The sequence below is a fragment of the Semicossyphus pulcher genome, unplaced genomic scaffold, assembly GCF_022749685.1.
Source record: "Semicossyphus pulcher isolate SPU_LCO1_2020_fin unplaced genomic scaffold, fSemPul1.0.p SCAF_3, whole genome shotgun sequence".
NCBI classification, from domain to species: Eukaryota; Metazoa; Chordata; class Actinopteri; order Labriformes; family Labridae; genus Semicossyphus; species Semicossyphus pulcher.
The window spans coordinates 4,772,714-4,794,113 of record NW_027211704.1 but is presented as its reverse complement, the minus strand read 5'-3'; the positions used below and the strand labels follow the sequence as shown (position 1 = coordinate 4,794,113).

At 41.9% G+C, this 21,400-nt stretch overlaps 1 protein-coding gene across 1 annotated transcript in view; it reads left to right on the top strand.

The window, feature by feature from the left end:
- Positions 1-400: 400 nt before the first annotated feature.
- Positions 401-21,400, top strand: part of phc2b (polyhomeotic homolog 2b (Drosophila)) — a 30,046-nt gene continuing 9,046 nt past the window's right edge. Inside the window, exons 1-8 of the mRNA XM_069678449.1 lie at positions 401-715; positions 2,906-3,067; positions 3,194-3,271; positions 3,473-3,634; positions 4,912-5,043; positions 5,604-5,898; positions 14,776-15,080; positions 16,714-16,918. Coding sequence (XP_069534550.1) covers positions 437-715; positions 2,906-3,067; positions 3,194-3,271; positions 3,473-3,634; positions 4,912-5,043; positions 5,604-5,898; positions 14,776-15,080; positions 16,714-16,918 — 1,618 coding nt within the window. The 5' untranslated portion in view covers positions 401-436. The remainder of the gene's footprint in view (positions 716-2,905; positions 3,068-3,193; positions 3,272-3,472; positions 3,635-4,911; positions 5,044-5,603; positions 5,899-14,775; positions 15,081-16,713; positions 16,919-21,400) is intronic.

Sequence of the window (21,400 nt, the reverse complement as noted above, 5' to 3'; positions counted from 1 at the left end):
TTCTCTTTGCTTCTCATTGCTATAATCAATACAGAATATCATAGTCGACATTTTATAGATAAAAGGAAAAAAATCTATCGATTAATTGACAAAATAACCAGAAGATTGATTGATAATGGAAATAATTGCTGGCATGATGGCTGAGGAAGGGCAAGGAAAATGTGGTTATTTTGGATTCAGGAGAGTGTTCGAGCACGGGTACTAAGATTGTAAAACATGCAGACTAGCCAGAACAGACAATTGAATTGTAGTTGGATTTAAGGCAAGACGAGACAAGTTCATTTATATAGCACATCTCAGCAACAAGGCAATTCAAAGTGCTCTACACGATACTTTGAGGCCTTTTTCTCATGTGCTCTTCCTCTTTTCCCTCCTCAGGCACAGGAGAGCCATTCAGAAGAGCCGGGGGTCAAAGGTGAGAAGAGCAGAGGGCACCATGGAGAGCGAGCCGGGGGCCCCTGCAGGGACCACCACTACCAACACCACCGCCTCCACCTCCACCTCCTCCAGCACGACAGCCGCTAGCAGTAGTACTACCTCTAACACTGCTTCTACTACTACTACTACTTCTACCACGTCTAGCAGCAGTAATAATGGTAGTAGCAGTAGTAGTGGTAACCCTAGCAGTAGTTCCAGTAGTAGTACTACTGCAGGCAGACAGGCAGTGCCTCAGATTTCCGTTTACAGCGGGATACCTGACCGACAAACAGTGCAGGTGAGTTGCTCGGTGACGAAATTGTTGACATTTGGATATTAAGCTGGGGAATTTTATGAGACAAGTCTGTGCACAAACTAGAAGCACATGCACATACACTGCTCTTGAGTTAGTTTCTTTGCTCTGCTGCCCTCTGTTGGTGCATGTGAAGCCGCATTCAGGCTTCTGCTGTGCTCCTGAAATTATATTCAATGATTATTTTCCTATTAGGAGTAAATGAGTGAGCCATTTCTCTTTCTTATCAATATAGAAATGATGAAACTTAAATAGAAAATCATTTCTGAGCAAGTGTCCAAATTAAAGGAAGGAATGCTTTCCTCGTTTAGTGCTCTTGACCCTTGACCCCGGTGTTAAACCTCCACACAGGCTTACCCTCTCCCTGAATGAAGTCCACATAAGTTTAAGTGCTGATGCTTTGACGGCAGGGTTTTTGCTACACTCAGACCTCTTGTTCTTGTGCTCGGTCCGCTGACAGTTAAAAGGCAAACGCTATTGTCATCAGGGAGCTGTGCTGGTCACTCAAGGTCAGTGAGAGCTGAATGCATCTTTGCTAATTCTAAGAGGTTTGGGTCTGGATGGGACAAGTAATCAGAGAGGTTATTGACCTGTGGTCCTTGGTGTCAACCAGGCAGAGGGCACTTTCAGAGGTGAAGGCTGGGGAGAGTTTTTTTCCATCGGCTTGGAGACAGTGATTGAGGGACTTGGTTACTTTCTGTTTGCATGCAGTTGTGGATACTAGACATGTCTTCATTTTCCCTCCAAGATAATTAGATATGTATCTGTTAGGGATGGGCGTTTGAAGAAACTCCCTAACTCCATCGATTACAGTAACGATCAGTTAATTGATTCATCGTTATTTTTTTGGCTGACTACCGGGGTCAGCCCTACACACGGGTCTGTATGTGACTGACTGACTGACTGACCCATAGAGAGCAAGAGTTGCGACATCGCAATTGCGGATCATGGAGCATATTGGACCTCCACTGACACGACTCTCTGTCTATATGGCTCTGGATACTTTGTTCGGGGAGTAGGCGGGGCTGCTCCTCTGCTCCTTTATTTTCACGTTTTCAAAGCCTCAACGTCTTAAACACAAACACAATAAAAAAAAATGCAGCGAGGCGAGTGTCCCCCCCCCCCCCGTCCGACAGGGAAAATCTCCCGCTGTGAGATAAACCATACCCGTCCCGAGTATCTATATAGCTTGGCAGTCCCTCATCTAATACAAAAATTCTATAAAGATGTTCGTAACAATACAATGTGGTTATTTTCAAGCCATTTTTTCATCGCTTCTTTTGTTTGAAATAGTAAAATTTAAATACCAGTCATAAATATCCACACACTGTGAGACACTCTGAGATATCGACTGTATGTGACGTGGCCAGCAGCAGCACATGCAAGCAGGGGAGGTATGGAAGAGAAACTCCACAACCTCGTAACACAGCATTAAAACATCTGTGGACTGTTTTGATTGTGTAGACACATGAAGAACAGCTTCTACGCACTTTTTTTTATCATGTATACCTGCATTGCGCTTGGCCTCTTAAAGTGCTGTGCGCCTTACCTTGCGGTGAGTGAGGAGAACATTTCTTATCAAGTGAAAGCAGCTTCAGAAGGACGACTTTCCTCTGAGTTTCTGCTGACTGCATATTATTTTTTAGAGTTCTGGTAAATGTGCCATCCTAACAATTTTTTATTTTCAATAACCCTGCGTCGGCACATTTTTTTTTATAACACAACAGCACATGGCTTCAGGGAGAGTTCTACCTTAAACCTGAAGGAGTTGGGACTTGTTTGAAATAGCGTTAGCTGCAAATGCTAGCATTGCTTTCCTCAGGTTGACTGCTCCTCTCATCTCCTCTCTTGACTCACCTTTCTGTAAAGGTAGTGAGGTTTGAGGCACTACCAGTATTTTTTGTGGTGCTGGAGCCATTTTTTAAGATTACAGGCAGTGTTTTAAACCCCGAACTGGCATCTATTTTAGTTTGAGTGTGATATGGAGAGCTCAAAGAAGGTGTGTGATTTGGAGAACAACTGACGTGTAGAGTGGACAACACACAAAAGATGAAGGAAAAGAGCTTTGGGTTTTGACTGCTGTACTGGGACAAATTTGTGTATAAATGTAGCTGACTGATGCAAACCCTTTTTAAGTGTTTCATTACTAAACAAGCTCTGTGTCATTATTTGCAGGTGTTCCAGCAGGCGTTACACAGGCAGCCTAACACAGCAGCACAATACCTGCAGCAGATGTACGCCGCTCAGCAGCAGCATCTGATGTTACAAACCGCAGCCCTCCAGCAGCAGCACAGCCTCAGCACCGCTCAGCTCCAGAGCCTGGCAGCTGTACAGCAGGTCAGCAAAAAACCCTCACATGAATGAATCATTCTCATAGTGTAAAGATAATGTTGTTATTGTTGACAAGTGCAAGACGCGTTCCAGGAAATGGTAGATTTATCTCTTTCTCTTGCCTGGTGATAGGCCAGTATCGCAGCTGGCAGGCAAAGCTCTTCACAGAACGGCACCTCATCCCAGCAAACCGGATCAACGCAGGCTACGGTAAGTGCTGTTTTAAATGTGGAGCCTGTCTCCTAAGAGCCTCTTAAGTTTAAGTTACCTTTGTTCATTAGATTATCATTGAACTAAGGTTATTTTAGCAGCAATACTACCTTGTACAGTAAACTGGTGTATTGAGAAACCAGTAAAAGAAAAGTGTTATAATTTGCCCTCCTAATTATCCTGTGTACCTTCTTCCCATAGATCAACCTGACCACCTCCCCAGCGGCAGCACAGCTGATCAGCCGAGCCCAGAGCATTAGTTCCACCCCCACCAGTATTTCCCAGCAGGCTGTTCTGCTGGGCAGCCCATCCAGCTCCACTCTGACAGCCAGCCAAGCACAGATGTACCTGCGCGCACAGATGGTGAGACTTCAGACACACGGAGCACAGCCACTGGCACATTTACATGAGTGTGCAAAAGCACAGCCACACACACACACAAACTGCTTGAGTAAATGAGTACGCTATGTTTTTCTCTCTGTGTTTCTGGATTAGTGAATGTGTAACGTACACATGCTTACTCCCACATAATAAATGGTGTTCTTTCTTTTAATCATGCCACAAGAGGAGGTGGTTTGGATAATCTCTCCAGTCCCAGAGGGCTCTTTGCAAACACAGAAGGATTTTTTTCATTGCTTATAAAACATTTCCTGGAGGTCAGGAGTGTTCGCTCAGCTGTAGCTTAAGGTCCACTTGGTTAGAAACAGAGTTGCTGAAGGAAAAAGTCTTTATTGGGCTATTTTAGCGCAGCCGGTTGTGGGCAACTTGTCCGTTTCAATTTTCCATCAGTTGTACAGCTGGCACACAGACTCTCCTGCCACCTCATTATGACCGAGCACAAAGCTTTCTCAGATTTGTGTAATTCTCCTGGCAGATGGAAGAACACATTTGTCGGTTAGATTGTCATGGTTTTAATTTCTGGTGTAGTCTTCTGGTAATAAATCAAGGCATAGGATTCAGATCAAGACCTACATGTCTATTTATTTCCTTTTACATGGCTTATTACTTCCACACAGACACCAATGAGAGGCTCAGTATCAACATATTTGTTTTAAATATATAGTGTAGAAGATTTTCATGTGAATAAATGTCTGTTAAGTCACTATCTATCGCCGAGTGAGGTAACGAGGTGATTAGGCCTATGGCCCGCTGATGAAAGCCTTTGCATTTGCTTTTTTAAAATTTGTTTTAACAGGGACATTTAATGTGGAATAGTCATCATGTCACGGATCAAGAACATCGCACATTCTGTCTGAATCACATGAACAGAATCCTTTAGCTTGCACTTATTTATCTGATCGTTTGTATAATTGACAGTTCTTATGATTATCATGTTTTTATGTTTTGTGTTCCAGTATTTTGTAATAATACTAGTGATAAACTTTATTTGTATAGCACCTTTCCTAAAAGGAATTAAGGTCAAAATAAGACTTGTTTTAAGTAGCATGAAGATGAAATTAAAATACATGACTGTATAAAACATGGAAAATCAAACCCTCTGAATGATAACAAAATTAGAATACATAGACTGCATAAATCAGGTAAAATACAACATTTTAAAAGAAGTTTAGAAAAGCCTGTATCAGGAAGGACATTGAACTGATCCAGTTCTCCTTCGTCGTGTGTGTGGTTCTTTCCAGGCTCAGCAGAGTAACCTGGTGCAGGTGGCCAGGAGTCTGGGACGGGCTGTTCCTATTTCCCAGCAGCTCATCTTCACTCCAACCGCCACAGTGACAGCTGTCCAGTCAGAGAGCTCACAAGCCTCCTCACAGGTAGGCTACCTGGAAGATATTCTCACAAATTTTTCATATATATACAATCACATTAACAATATCTGGTGTTCATATTTAACATGGCCAAAGTTACAAATAACAAGGGAAATATGTGAAGGTAATCCCTGTGATCGAAGAGCTCCCACTCTACCCTTAGTACTAGGTTTCCCAAAGTTTTCTCTAACGTAAACGCACAGAATTGTGCTAAAACATGTACAGATGGATTTCAGAAGTTGCTATTACAAATATAAAATGTTAAATTAAATTATTTATTTTACATTTTTAATAGTTTTAACAATATTTTGCTGTAAAAACCGTGTGTTTTAGACAGGATGAACTGAGGGGCTGCATAAAGAGGCAATGTATGATAAATAAGGAATCTTTTAAACTGCGAAACAAGCTAAGCTGCTCAAATAGAGTCCCAGAATGAAATATACAGAGATATATAGATGTAAGTTTAACATCCTGCATTTGATAAAATTGAAATCACTGGCGAAGGCAAAAAATGATGATGTTGTAATAAACACAGCCCTGCTCTCTCCAATCATTGTCTCTCTAAGAATCAGGTCCAGAATCTGGCCATCCGTGGCCAGCAGGGGGCGACCACCACCTCCTCTCAGACACAGACCCTGCAGGCTCTCAGTCTGAAGCAGAGCCCTGTGCCCATTCAGCCCGCCTCACTGGTCAAGAATCCCAGCCAAGGCACACAGGCCTCTGCAGGAGGGAAAGCCAGCTCCTCAGACGGTTCATCTGAGGGAGGAAAGAAGGGGGACAGTGCAGCAGTCACAGAAGTCCGAGCTATAAACATGAGCCGCAATGTCACAGCAGTCAGTGCTCAGCCTCTGATCGCTCCAGGTAGGTGGAGTTTGCAAACAGCACAGCCTGAAATGTTCAAAAAGTCTGAATGTGTGCACTCCTGTTACCCATAAAACTGGTCAAAAGAAGGGCTTTGATACTCTCACAAAAACATTTACAGTTTGTTTTATGTAATAGGGATATTGGACATTAGAAATGGGAATCATTGTCTCTGTGATCATTTAGATGAAGCATTGTTGTGCCTAAGTTCAGCCTCACAGAGCTGCCAGCATGGCTGTAGACGCTCAGTCTGGTTTATATCTGACAGTCCACTCTGGTCACAGTGCAAATAGCATGTACGTTTAATGTAAACAGTCGGCTGTTTTACAGTCCTGCTGTTATTTCTGCACAGACGCTGACACTCTATGTTCTATAGGAAGTTTGTTTTCATTCTTGCGGGCAGTTAAATTGAACGAGCAGATTGTCTGCTTGCCTCTTTTTTTTATAACAGATCTCCATTTCAAATCTTCAAATAGACTTGGGGCTTGAGGCAGCTGTCGTATGTACAGTAGAAATGTGATCTTGTGTTTATGGTAAGATAAGAGGGGAAAGGAGATTTTGCACTTGTGCTCCTAATAGCTCTCTGTGAGTGTGGCATGTCAGGGCCTGCATCACAAACCCATTCAGTCAGTTAAGGAGTGAAACCAGCCGTGTTACAGACGGCGTGTTGGGCTGCGTCTGGAACAGTCGAGCTGCTTTGTGAAAATAAAGCTGCCACGCAAGAGTCTTTCTAAACCACTTATTGTGTAAATGAAAGTCGGCAGCTGTTTTCTTCCTTTTTAGTGTGAATGGTTGTGAAGACGCCAGCCGTACGAACAGATTAGATGAAATTAAGGCCAGTTTGTTTGCAGGATAAAACCCTGTCAGATGCATTATTTCATTTTAAAGAGGGGACTGAAAAGACGTCACATTTTAGAAAATAGCTCATTTAAGGAAGGAATGCAGGTAACGTGTGTGTGTGTATATATATATTTATATATATAGTATATGTGCTGCAGTACTCTGTGTTAACGCATTGTTTTTATCTGCCTCTTCAGATGTGTGTGTATGTTTTGGGGGGCTTGCGTGTGTGTCTGGGACGGGGGGGGGGGGGGGGGATTATCTGAGCGTGTCAGTGCACAACTGTGTCTTGCTTTGTTGCAGTAATGGATTCACATAAAATGAAAGGGAGGATGGAAGCTGAAAATCTGGCTGCATGCTGTCTGAAAAAAAAAATTAACATTGGTTGCCATAGCAGCAGGCCATTAGGGACAGGTGTGCACATGAGATGCTGGGGAGTTAACACACTGTGAATCAGGAGGAGGAGAGGCTGCACGGCTGCCTGATGGGATTCAGATTAGGTTAAAGGCTTGCATTGAACTTGGCCGTGACTGTTTTATTATACTCTTTGATTTCCAACACAAAATCAAGTTTCCATACTGGCATGCTCATTTCTGCTATGATAGCTGTTATGATAATTGATGTTAAGTGTCCTGATGTAGTTGATCGTAGCAACAAACCAGTAATTTAGCTTCAGAGATTTTACCATTGGTTGGTGTTTCGTGTGAAGTTTGTACCCTTTTCTATAACCCTGGCTTTAATTAGTTGACTGTAGATATAATGTGTGTAATTAATCAGTATTTTTATGTTGTCAAAAAGTTGAAAATTACTTGTAATGTTTAAAAAGCGATGAATACAAATGAATGTAGAAGGACATTTATTTCCAGTACTTTGCGACTGCGCTACATTATTTTTGCTCGCCATCTTCAATGACTTGCGTTAGTCTCACCTTTATTGGCTTAAAGAGCAGCTCCAGTCATGTTTTAAGACGTAGAAAAATGCTCAACTTGAAATAATAAATGTGACTCATGTTTTTTCTAATTACCTTGTAAAAATCCTCCCGAGGCATCTCCTCCTTCTCCCTCATTAAAAATTCCAGAATCTGCATAAGCCCCGCCCACTATGTAAATTTCCAACCGCCTCCTTCGTCGTGAAAACCAAACACGTCTCTGCCATCGTTTAGTGGCAACTTGTTGAAACTTAGCTAGCTTGAAATGTAGTAGTTAGTAGTAGTAACGTTAATGTTAGTAGTCAGTAGTGAGTTTGCAGAAATCACGATGATGGTTACAGCTGGCTCGCGCATCGCTGAAGTGGTTGCCATAGGTTACACATAATGGTCACCCCGTCCATTAACGGGATTGGCTCCTTAGGTTTGTGACGTCTCAAACCTGCCAATCTGAAAACGTGTTGTTCAGCCTGTCCTTGGCACACTGCAGTTTAAAAGCAAACAGGCCCAGCCATGGAGATGACTGCTTATGTTGCCCCATGTCTTGTAGCACATGAAGAACACCACATGGAGATGTTTACAAGGTTTAGAACCTGATTTTCACTGGAGGGGATCGTTAATGTCGGACTAAGCCACATAATTAATCTAAATAATGAAAAGATCCTGTGAAATGTAACTTTTGGAGTCAAATTAACCTTTTTAATTTGATGCTGTTTTTATGCTTTGTATTTGTCTGACACGACCTGCAGCAAAGATTAAACTTAGGAAAGAAGTTCGATAGATAACATGCAAATAACGAGGCCAAAGAGGCTCAATAACTTAAAATAAACCTCTGCAAAGTTTAAAAAAAAAAAATGTGTTCACTGATATTTTAGATCAGACATTTACTTTATTTGTGGGCCTTTCTGTGTGGCGGTTGCAAGTTCTCCCCGTGCCTCCATGGGTACACCAGCTTCCTCCCACAGTCCAAAGACATGCTCGTTAGGTTCATTGGTGGTTACCTGTAGGAGCGAATGTGAGTGTGAAAGGTTGTCTGTCTCTGTGTGTCAGCCATGTGATTGACTGGCGATCAGTGCAGGGTGTAACCCCGCCTGTCGCCCAATGACAGCTGGGATAGGTGCCAGCCCCCTCTAAACAGGATAAGTGGTACAGAAAATGATGGATGGATTCTGATTAGCCATTACCAAGATTGTAACTACACTTCCTTGGGTCCACACAAGTAAAAAAAAAAAAATCTAAGGGAAAAAAGAGAAAGAAAAACTTCAACAAAATAAAAGTAATTGGTCAATTAAAGTGTTTAACTCGACTCAACAGAGATCAGTCCGGCCTGATCTGAGAGAAGAGTAGTGATTGATTGCATTTTCTATGTTTGTTCATGTGTTTTCATCAGGCTTTCCAAACGATGGCAGATCATTTGAGAGCCATACATCTGTTACTGTGAGCGTTACAGACATTTAGAGTCACTTTAAAAAGTAATTGGGCCGGACACAAATGTTCGGCCGTCTGGCTTGTTGCAGTAAACGTTCTTCATCGCCTCCTCTTTGCAGAAACGAGCCTGCACCTTACTATAAAAACCACAGCAGGGAACCCCCAAAAGCACCGTGCTCACAGATTTAAAGAGCACATGAAGTCTGTGTCTTTGAGTATTTATATAGCTTCTAACAGCAGTATCAGCTGCCAGTTTCACTTGAAAATGATTACAGAAAAAAACTTGGAAAGGCAAGAAACTAGCCTAAAAAAAAACAGACTTCAACTTTCTGCCAAATTTTAACTGCAAATAAATCACCTCAGTGTCTTTTGAGCGCTGACATTCAAGAGGCTACTAACTCCTTTGTTCATCTTTAAATCTAGCCTCCCTGTGCCGTGTGCAACTACTAAACTACTGAGTCTTTAAACGTTAAAGTGCCTACAAACCTTATTTATAGTGATAAAGATGGACTGTTGCTCTGTTATTTTAGGCTGGAATGAGATTTATAAGTTCGCCAAAGCAGCAGCCAGTAAGAATGTGGAAAGTCAGGGATTTTCCAGGCTCTGGTGTTATTAACTCATCAGGAAACGTATAATGTCCTCAATCTCAGGAAGTTGCACAACAATACACAGATAGAGTAAGAGGTATACATACGTTATCAACTTCCGAACAGGGGAGGCCTCTTGCCAAACGGTGACGATTGTATGATTGCATGTGTTTATACATGTGTGGGTGCGTGAGGGCCTGAGTCATTCCAGTCCTTAATCCCAAGACCTTGAGGGGGAATAGCATTTAGATGAATTCCCCTGTCTTCTCATTCTTCCAAGAGTCCTCTCTGTTCCTCATTAGGGGCTTGAGAAAGTTGTCAGGATTCATGGGGAGGGCCGGTCGTATCCGGTGTCCTGTGATTCAGAAATCCCCCTCCTTCACTCAGACGGCAGATGGGAATCTCTGACTGCTACCCTCTGATTCAGTGAGAGTTTGAGTGTCTGAGCTACTGTTCGATTACAAAACCATTCTTTGTGTGTTTTTACCCTCATGTGGCAGATTCTCAGAGTTTTTCTTACTTTACGAGAACATTTACAACAGCATGGTCATTAACCACTATGAAACGAGTCATGAGAACTTACTTTCATTACCATTCCACATTGGCTTATTTTATCTTCTATTGTGAGTAACAAAAGGCCATGTTTTTGCCCTGTTGTCCTCAGGGAGCGTCAAAGTCACATGTTTGTCCTCAGGTTTTTTTGGGGCTCTTAAAGCACTAAGAAGAGTTGAAAAGACCTTCCCCTTCTTGTTTTTCAAAGAAGTTACTTTGCGTCACTCAAGGTTCCTGTTGTGCTAGTAATGTCCTGCGATTGGTCTACAAGCAACTGTACATTGATTGGCCGCGGACACATGAGCCACATGAGGTTGAACACATGAGCCAGTGCAGCAACAGCAACCGCCATCTTTAGAAACCTGAGTAACACCTCGCTTACGTAAAAGAAATGGACCAAAACATAAAAACAGCTCTGGAAAAAAATTAAGAGACCGCTGCAAAATGATGTTTTTCTCTCGTTGTACTATTTATAGTTTTGTGTTTGTGTAAAATAAACTGAGTTTTATTGTAAACAACATGTCTCAGTACTTACAAATAAACTTTTCTCATTTAGGTCATTTATTTGCAGAAAATGACGGCTGGTTAAGAAAACCAAAAGATACAAAACAGATGTTTTTCAGACTTCAAATAATGCAAAGAAAACAAGTTCATTTTTAAACAACAGAATACTAATGTTTTAACTCAGGAAGAGTTCACAGATCAATATTTGGTGGAATAACCTGGTTGTTAATCGCATGCTCCACCAGTCTGTCACAGTGTTGTTGGGTGGCGTCAGGCCACTCTTGGTGCAGCTCAGCTTTGTTCGATCCATCTTCCTCTTGATCACATTCAGGAGGTTTTAATGGGGTTCAGATCTGGATTGGGCTGGTCATGACATGAAGAGCGAGATGCTGATTTAAGGAACATTTGGAGTGGTCTCTATTTTTCTTCCGGAGCTGTTTATTGTTGTCTAAATGTGCGAGAATCCTTAACAACGTTGCATCATAAAACCTGCAACTCAAACTCAGAGCTTCGACCACATTGTCCTTTATCTAGTTGTTGTTGTTGTTGATGTTTTCGAGGTGGAGGTCCATGGTAGTGGATTGGCTTTTAGGATGACAGTTTCAGTCCGTCAGTTGTATATTCCACGTTGCTCAGAGGATGAATCCTAGTGTTGATCCCCTGACTACTTCTCTAGTGCAACCATGAATTGTTGTGTAGTTTTTGGTTAAACAAACATTGGATTTCTAAATGTTTTCGTAGACATGTTTGTGTTCCCTTAGGATGAACTTTGGGATCCCCTTTTTTCAACACTTTGGTTAATGACGATACACCCACAACAGTAGTGACACCCAGGCTTAGTTGGCTTTTGGGCTTACCATTATAAGTGAAAGTTATTTCACTGTTGATGGACTTATTATTTCAACTACAGTTTTGTCACACTACTCTTTCCAAACTAATGAATAAGGTTTCAAGCCAAAAATATAAAGTTATGTGTATTCTGCATCATTAATGTACCGGCTAGTCCTTCAAAGTTTACTTATACATCAATTAAAAAGAGAGTTTTTTGGGAATAGTACTTTAAATTTCAGATCAAGGAGTTTAATGCACCTAATGCATCTAATAATGTGTTGTTTTTGTCACCCTGAGGCGTAGCTGCTGAGCTGATGGATGTTATTATCCCCTGAAGTGTCTCTTTAAATTGCTTTTCATCCGTGAACCATCTTACAGCCTCGCATCTCATCTTATTATCATGCTGCTGGCCGTGTCCTTCCATCCAAGGCGCTTATCCATCCTGCTCTGAACGTTGTAAATATTAAATGAACTCCCTGTACACCGGGGCTAACCAAATTTTCTGTCAGTGGGTTCCACTGTGTCTCACCGCGTGAAAAAGAAAACACTTTTCAGCAGCTCCCGTAGCATTGAAGGGACTAATGACATGCAAACCCTGCTGGATAGAAACATGTATATATTCCACAGCAGGGTACAGACTGCGGTTAGTGCCTCACAGGGAAACTTTGAAACCAGATGGAGCCTATCCCACACAAAACATCATGAAAAGAAGAGGGGGCGGAGGAGGAAGGTGGGGGTGCGGGGAGATTTAAGACAAATGCGGATGTTCTTGGCAGTTTTCCATGCTTGGAGTTATTCAGGGGGTTTATTAACACCACTAAAAACACCTCCCGGTTCACACGGCTCATATAGCAGGAGCTTATAGTACAAAGATGCAGGAGTAAGTCATTTTGTGTTACAGTTTGAGTAATAAGAATGAGTCAATTAGGTGTTATTGTTTCCTGGCACAGTTGTTAGACATCAAGGAGGCAGCAGAGGAGCTTACAACTGCTGACTCAACATTCACTCAATGTAAATTGTCATGGACAGTCGGCTCTGCGTGTTCGTTCCTGAGGCAGCTCTAATATTAGACTAGCCTCGGGCTCCTTCCGCTGAACACTCACACATGCTCCCACAATACAAGATTGATGTGCTGTGTCTCGGGCTTCGGGGCAGGTTATGAGCTCAGGATGTCTTTTTACCCACAGCAGCTCTGACAGGTGGTGACAGGCCATTTTGAAACGGTTTGTGAGTAATGGTCAGACCAGAACTACAACAGTGAGCTTTTCAACAAGCTCTTAATATTACATCCTGTCAACAAGGATCACTCAGGTGAAGGGAGCGCCGTAAAACAAGCTGCTCTTTCATGCAGACATCTACATTTTTCAGACAGAGTTCAGACAGTTGGGAGCACACAGGAAATAAATATTGCTCATTGTTTGTAACGAGCTTTGGTTGTGAATATTTCTGAAATACTTGTTTGATAAAATTGTGGCATGTGTTTGTGTGTATGTGTGTAAGCACTGTTGAAAACAAATCCTGCAACTGTTAGGGCCTGTGCCCACTAAGAGCACTTCTCACCGGCAATTACTGTTGCTAGGTTACGGAAGTCGTCTGGCGGAAATTCCGCTTCCCTTGGTAGTGATCGTTCAGTCGTTTTTAAATTGCTCCGTATTTTTTATGTTTGCTTTTATTCAAGGAAGTTTTACAAAGAAAACATAAAAACCATGTAAATGATCCGCGTCCTAGCGTTAGCAGCAGTTCTACACCTGGAAATTGTACCCTTGAAAAAACACAGGATGAGCTAGAGTCTAGTAGATATCGTAAGTCCCGCCCCTCCTTGATTTTGATTGGTCTGAGAGGGAGAAGTGACATTGACGAGCCAGGCGGTGTTCCTAAAGTTTAACTATTTTCAACTGAGGGTGCTTTGAGGGCGGCGACAAAAACGCTGCAATGCATTTTTTTTGGCAAGCTTTAAAAACAAGTGAAGCAACACCTGAGGGACACATTCTGGACATTTTACGTATAGTAATATCAATAAGAATATGTTAACATTGTGAATTTGAATATTGTAATATTTATTTACCTCTATTTTGTCCATATGAACAAGGTTATGTTTACTAATATTTTATGACTAAGAATATTGTTAGCTACACTTTTCTGATTTTTATTTAATGTGGATCTTTGTTTTGTCTGTAAGTGTGTTACTGTTCCACATGATTTATTATTATTTATTTTTCTTCCATGTGGATGTTCTGTCTGGAAGTGTCTGTTGTCATGTTTCGTGTGGACCCCAGGAATCAGACCCTAATGGGGATCCTAATAAAATCATAAAATCATTGCACTACCAGCGCAAAAAATGCTGTTCTAGGACAAAGGCCGTTAGTTTTCAAAATGCTTTGAGCTGAAAATAATTTTCTTAATTTATCATTGAATCATTAATCCAGTTAAACAAAAAATAGAAAACAGCCCAAGGGGAATTTGTTGGCCAGCCCTTCTGATTAGACTAATTCTGTCTAATCAACAGGCACCATACAATGACATAAACATGGGCTGTATGTCAAAACTGGACATGGCCATCGTGACGTTACCAATTGGTTTAAGAACGTCAGTTTTAGAGCTTTAAGTTCTGCGTGTATGCTGTCGCCATCTTGATTTTTTTCTAGCCAGAAGTGACCTTATTTGGAGGAGAGGGTGGATGCGCATTGATTTGCCACTATCCTGATCAGAATCAGAAATACTTTATTAATCCCGGGGGGAGCTTCGGGACCTTGGTGGTAGTGGCTTGTCAATTGTTAGATAGCTACGCTCCTACACGGCTTCATCGTCTGTCGTACTCTGAATGGGACCATAGTAAGTGATAAAAAGATCCTGCTGTGTTGAAAAAGAGGAAGATGATTACGAACGAATGTAAAATCACATTAACACATACTAATATTTGAGTAAAAGTTAAATACTATTCCATGTAAAGCTTTCTTTATTTACACAGGTTGTCACTAAGTGTTTCCATCTCTGTCGCCACAGTTACATAAACACGTAGAGCGAACAGAGAAAATACAGTCCTTCACCAGATACACTGTGTTGGACCTTTTTACTTTAAGGTTTATTTTTAGTTGTCAGTGGCTGGTGAATTTAGGACACAACAGAAGTCTCTGTGGGTGGTGAACACAGCAGTTAGTTAGCCAAAATCATACATTTTTAAAATAAATGTTGGTGTTGTTCTCGTTCCAGCTTACACGCAGATCCAGCCTCACTCCCTGGTTCAGCAGCACAAGCAGCAGCAGCAGTTTGTGGTTCATCAGAGTCAAGCTTCCCAGAGGACCGCAGGCCAGCTGCTGCAGACGGCCTCCATTCAACCGTCACAGCACCCAGTCCCCGTGCTGCCCAAACCTGCTCCACACCAGCCCTCCACTCCCAGCCAGCAGGCCACCATCTTCCACTCCACCATCAGCCCCCACGCGCTCCACTCCTCCCTCAACCATGCCAAAGCTCAGCCCGTCCAGCTCACTGCCATAAACCTGCAAATACAGCCAACGGTGAGTACTTCTGCAAGATACAAACCAAGAAGGAGAAAGATGTTGGTGTTAAAGCAGGTCAGGGACGGCAAGTTCTTTCAATTCCTTTTGTTAATTAAAGTGAATTGCTTTGTTTACAGTCAGAACCTGTTCAAACATGATCCACAGTGTTTATCAACAGTTTTTGCATTTGATCACATGAAAATACTTTTCATGCATCCTACTGAGTTTGGAGATCCCCTGACTTTTCTTCTTGTTCACCATGACCTTCACATTTGTGAAGCCGCCCCCCCAAGGCGAGTTTTTTTATCACTTTGGTGATCCCCTGACTTTTCCTTTAGCATCTATAAAACTACTCACACTCCCATCAGCCTCAGCGGTACCTTGTGTTTAATCCTACACACGCTTAAAGACCAGCTCCAGTCATGTTTTAAGAGATACAAAATGCTCTGCTTGAAATAATAAATTGTGTCTGATATGTTTGTTTTTTTTGCAAAATACATTTAATTACCTTGTGAAAATCCTCCCAAGGCATCTCCTCCTTCTCCCTCATTAAAAATTCCCAATCTGCATAGTCCCCGCCCACTAAGCAAATCTCCAACTGCGCCCTCCGTCGCCAAAAACAAAACACAGCTAGCTTGAAATGTATTAATTAGTAGTAGAAACATTAACATAAGTAGTCAGTCGTGAGTGTACAAAAATTACAATGACGGTTACAGCTGGCTCGCGCATCGCCGAAGTGGTTGCCATAGGTTACACATAATGATATGCATAGCGTCACCCCGTCCATTAACGGGATTGGCTCCTTAGGTTTGTGACGTCTCAAACCTGCCAATCTGAAAACGTGTTGTTCAGCCTGTCCTTGGTACGCTGCAGTTTAAAAGCAGACAGGCCCAGCCATGGAGATGATGCTGATGTTGTCCCTGATATGTCATGTAGCACATGAAGAACACCACATGGAGATGTTTACAAGGTTAAAACCTTTTAACTTGAGGGGGTCTTATACAATATACTTCCTAAACATCAGCATACTGGCATTGTGATTGTGAGCATGTTAGCTTTAAGCTCAAAGCAGCCTCACAGTAGAATAGCCGTAAATTCATCGTCTTATTTACTTTATTTGAATCCCTCGATTGGAAAAAATGTGCTACAATAATATGATATCCTACAGTAATCTTTCCACATACATGTAGAGGACAGGTATAGGAAGTTATCCGTTTATCACAGTAACAAATGAGCTATTGTGTGTGTTTCCAGTATTGCATCTTGGTGATGCAACACTGGAATGCGATTGATGCGATTATGTTTTTGTCCTCCTTTTGTTTCCAGTGGGACATGGCTTTGTAACATCCTGACTCTTTGTAATGTTCACATGCTTGTTTTTCCTTTTTTTAAAAGTGGTAACCAGCAAAACAAAAACTACTGTTCCAATAACACCCACTGAATTCATTCCTACACCAAGACACACGGTACAAACCCAGGAATCTTCTGAGTTTGCGATTCTTGGTGTCATATTTTCCCTCTGGTGTGATATTTTCCAAGCCTGATGGTTTTCAGTTTTTGAGTCACCGGCATTAACAGTCACTGATCTGTCCTTTCAACACTGTTTCTCATGATCTCTCTCTCTACCTTTTGTTCCTCATGCTCACATCAGGCCTCCAGAATGGTTCAGGACTGTAAAGATAAGCCCACGTCACTGGTGGTCAGAGAGACGTGTCCGCCCCCGGCGACCACGCATCAGCAACAGCAGCCGCAACAGCAGCAACAGCAGCAGCAACCTGCAACTTCACCTTCACAACCCGCCAAGCCTGCAGAGCAGCCCAAGGTCGACCCGGCCACGCCAGCTGCTCAGCCACAAGGTATGATTCAGCATGAATTTATAATCTGCCGCATAACTTTCTGCAAACATTTTGTACATAACTCCTTAACCAATTATCCACAAGAGCACAAATTCTTTTACCTCGACATAGTAAATGTACCGTTAAATCTGTTCTGCTCCACTTGAATTGGAGAACTCTTACGATCTCGATCAGAGGAAAGAAAATCAATACTTGTGTTGTATTAGTAATTCAGAGCATGTTGTGTCTGCAGCAGCACATTTAGTTTCACTCTTCTCTGTCTCTTAATTGCTTTGTTGTTGTGTCTGTGATTTCCCTGAGCTGTGGCCAAAAAGATCTACTGATACCCACGATTCACTCACTGCAGACACTGAAACTCCCAACACAAACGCTCTGAACATCAGTGAGAAAATACTCTAAATCAATGGGGGAAATAAGGAGTGAATGCAGTCATGTGACCTGATAGACAATGGGCTTTATTGGTTTTCTGATTTTGTTGTCTGTAATGTAGATTTGTGATGCAAACACCAACAGTAGAGGGGGCTTCATGGTCATACAGTGTTCACATCCATGAACGGGAGAAGTTAATACAATGCAACCTTCAACAAGACCAGCAGGAACTATAGCCTTTCTGACTCTCTCTCAATAAAAGCTGAAAAGTACAAGCATCACAAAAAGTAGGGTTTATTTAATCTCTGTTTTATTGGACTGCATTAATTGACCCTTTGGTAAAACCCCTCCCTTGAACGGCCACTGTCCAATCCTACGATAGCAACCGTAACTAGACGCGGGAGGCTTTGTACAAGTTGGGCTTTCCTGTTGTGCCTTTAGGAGATCCAGTGTGTGGATCAAGCCCACGATCCTGACACGCTTTAGACAAAATAAAAAAGTGTGATAATTTAGTTTTGCTAGCAATGGGCTAAAACATATAAGATAATGAAAGTTATAGGGAGTCATAACTAAACATAAGCTTAAAATAAAACAATAGCTGTGTCCCAATCCAGGGGCTGTGGCCTTCGAAGGCTGTATTTGAAGGCCGATTGCGTCACTGAACTAGCTAGTTAGCCCGCTAGCTACCTGTTGCTAGGCGACAGGAGCAGCATTTGGTGACACAAGGGTAGACCAGACCGTCTCATTTCATTTGCTTTAACTGTCTAAGCAGGCTATGAATGGAGCATCTCCATGGACCGCCTCCTTCGGAGGCTGCAGCCCGTGGATTGGGACACAGCTAATATATTGACTTACCCTGCTGTGCAATAACGTTGTTGTTCCTGTGTATGATTGTAGTTATGGATGTAGCTTTCAAATGCGTATTGTCGTCCTTTCTGTCGACTTCTCTACAGAAGGAACTATTTTTTTCCAGAAATGTGCTATCATTTCCCTTGGAACATCTCTCACTGTTATAGATGAAAGTGCCATAATATTGACATGCCGGTGCGAAAGCTTGAGAGGCGTAGCAACAGTAACCAAGGGGGGCGGGCCTTGGCGAAGGGTCAATGATAAACGTGTTCGGGTTTATTAACTGATAAATCAATTTAGAGCAAATGTAACCCCATTACGCAATAAGGTGAAGCAAAGTTACAGTTTAGATTACCTGCTTTGTGTCTTTTCAAAAACAAACTCATCATTTCCCCACAATCAGATAAATATATTTAAGCAGCCTACATCCATAAATAATGTCACTTTATTTAGCAACTGACAAAAAAACAAATAATCACACACCCTTTGACTTTGTTCAGTCGAATCCGTCGCTGATAATTTGCCACAGCGTGTTTTGACTGTCAGTCAATCACAGTCTTTCAACACACAAAGGAGTCAGACTCACAAAAATAGGCTCTCGTGTGTTGAATGAATCTGCTCAACAAGCTAAACAAGCTAAAAGTAGGGCTGTATTGTTGAAACAACAAAACTGACTCATTTTTTGGGGGGAGGGGTTCGTCCTTATCAGAACAAAACTAGACGCCTGTGGTTTAAACATGAGACATTTAACTAAAATGACACAATCAAAAGTCCCATGTGAAGAGTGAACACTCATGGCCGCTGGTTTACATGTTTCTTGGTGGGATTGTACAAATGACTTCTTCAGTTACAAAACAGCTCTTGTGCATTAGACGATGTTTGAGGCAGGCTCGTCCAATCAGCTCGGAAAAAACAAAGTTTCTACACTTTGGACAAACTGTTAAAATGTGGGTTCACTCCAGTGCTTGTCACAAAATAATCCAGTTAAAAAATGCTGAATTTCTCATGAAATCCCAGACATGTTTAATCATCAGTTAAATGTTTTTTATCACATTAATGCTTATTGTTCTGTCAGCCAGGTGATCTGGATAAAAGGGGTTAAAAGCAGTTTCTGATAAGTGATTTGACTCTGTAGCTTTGAGATTCTCGAGTGCTGGATACAAAATGATTTGGGGTGTATTTTATAAATATTGACATGGATCAGTTTCTATGGTGATATTTCTCCTCAATGGGTTGGAAACAGTGCTAATGCTGTGTTTCTTGTAAAACGAAACACTCTGCGTGACCACAAATTGCCGTGTATGGGCAGCGAGTTGGGTGTGATGTGCCGTGGAGGTGCAGTCCTCTCCACCGCAGCAGGAAACTATTTCTGTAATCCAACGGCTGAAGGGGCTGATGAAGATGACTTGTAGAGACGTATAAGACACTCTAGAGAAGTTAAAGTGACCTATTGTATAAAAAGGTTACAAAGATAGTGTGTTGGAAATGTCTCGGTCAAAATGTTGTGCTCTATGCTCACAGGTTTAAAGAAGCTGTCACTGCTCTTTGAAGTATGTGAATAGGACTATAAAAAGTTGTGGTATTACATTAATAGCACATTGATAACAGAGTAATGGACTGCAGCCCACCAGTGAACACCAGTGCATCAAAGAGGCCGAGGTCATCTCATCTTTTGCATGTGTGTATTTCGGGCCTATGTTTGTGTAGCATGTTTGTAATAACGGAGCGAAAATACATTGAATTTCCTCTCGGGGATAAATACAGAATTTCTTCTTCTTCATAGCAGTCCTTATTATTATAATCAGGATAAAAGATTCAATGATCATTACAAGAGTCATAATTGTCCTTGTTTGCAGTTTGAGGTGTCCTGTAAACCCTTTTACTCATATCTCTTCTATAATGGTGGAAATGGAAATGTTTTTTGGGAGGCAAAAGTTAAGGTACCACTGAGGCAAACTGGCAACACCATATCAAGCTCCCTTTAATACATTACTACATCAAACTTGTGGTTCTTGCTCAAACTAGACTTCCGTGCAGCACCTTGCAAATCTCTCTCTCAAAACAATAACAAACGACATGGCTAGTTCTATGACACCGGGAAGTGATGTGGGATTATGGGAGTAAAAAAAACACTACTTGCGGCGATGAAAATCTATTTTACATGACAGAAATCATGTATATGTAATATGTTAAAGTTTAATTAACATTACCTTTAGTCAAGTTAATTGATAGCCACATGCTACATTAGCTCACGTAAACAATCCTCCGACTTCCTTCCTCCCTCTGTGATGCATCATCGGTTATTTCCCCAGAACACAGCACAACAACGGCAACAAAAAGAAATGTCCTACGCCCGTGATTAAAACGGCAAATTTCTCTGGGTTTGAACATTGTCGGAAACAACTAGGATATTGAAAGTACACAACTCAACAAAATCTATAAAATAGGTCTGGTCATTATATTTATATATAGGATTATTATGATTCTGAAAGTATTGTCCAGACACCAAAAAGCTCTTTGGGGCTGAACTGAGGGCACTTGGACCCAGGACCTGAAATGTCCCTCTGCGGCCCTGCTGCTCAAAGCACGCGCTCTGCTCTCGCGTTTATTCGTCGCTTGTAGCTTTAAAATAAGGTTAAGTCGCTGTGATAAAAGTCTTTCGATTCAGAGGCTTGGCTCGGGTTCACGTTTGAATCATGTAGTCATGCAGCTGCAGCCAGACGAGGCTCAGACAGTGTGGGAGGAAACAGGGAGGCGGACCCTGGTTTAAAGCTCCCTCTTTTACGGCGCTGCAGCTTAAACTCTGATCGCAGTGTGGACCAGCAGCGGCAGGTCTGTGTGTGTCGGATTATTACACCAACAAACAAAAGAGAAAGCGAGCATGTTTCCTGTGTGAACACGGCGGAAGTCTGCGCGGTAAGAAAACTTTTCAAACACGATGACAGAGCAGCGATGTTTACTTTCGCTTTGTGGCTGTTGGTGAAAGCTGACTTCGCTGTGATAGAGGGAGAGAATCAGGGTGAATTTACTGTGTGGTATCGATCGTCAGTGTGCCAGTAGGTCAAACGTTCTGCTGGTATTAATCCGTCTGCACCACAAAAGCTATTTAAATCAGCGGCAGGCAGGTGGAAATGACGGGTAGTATTCTGCATGTAGAAGCTATAATGGGATGATTACGTGTTTGGTTTGATAATTCAACTTTACAAGCACGTAAAGCTAAGAAGATGCTGCGCTAATCTGTGACTTTATAAACACAAACCCCAA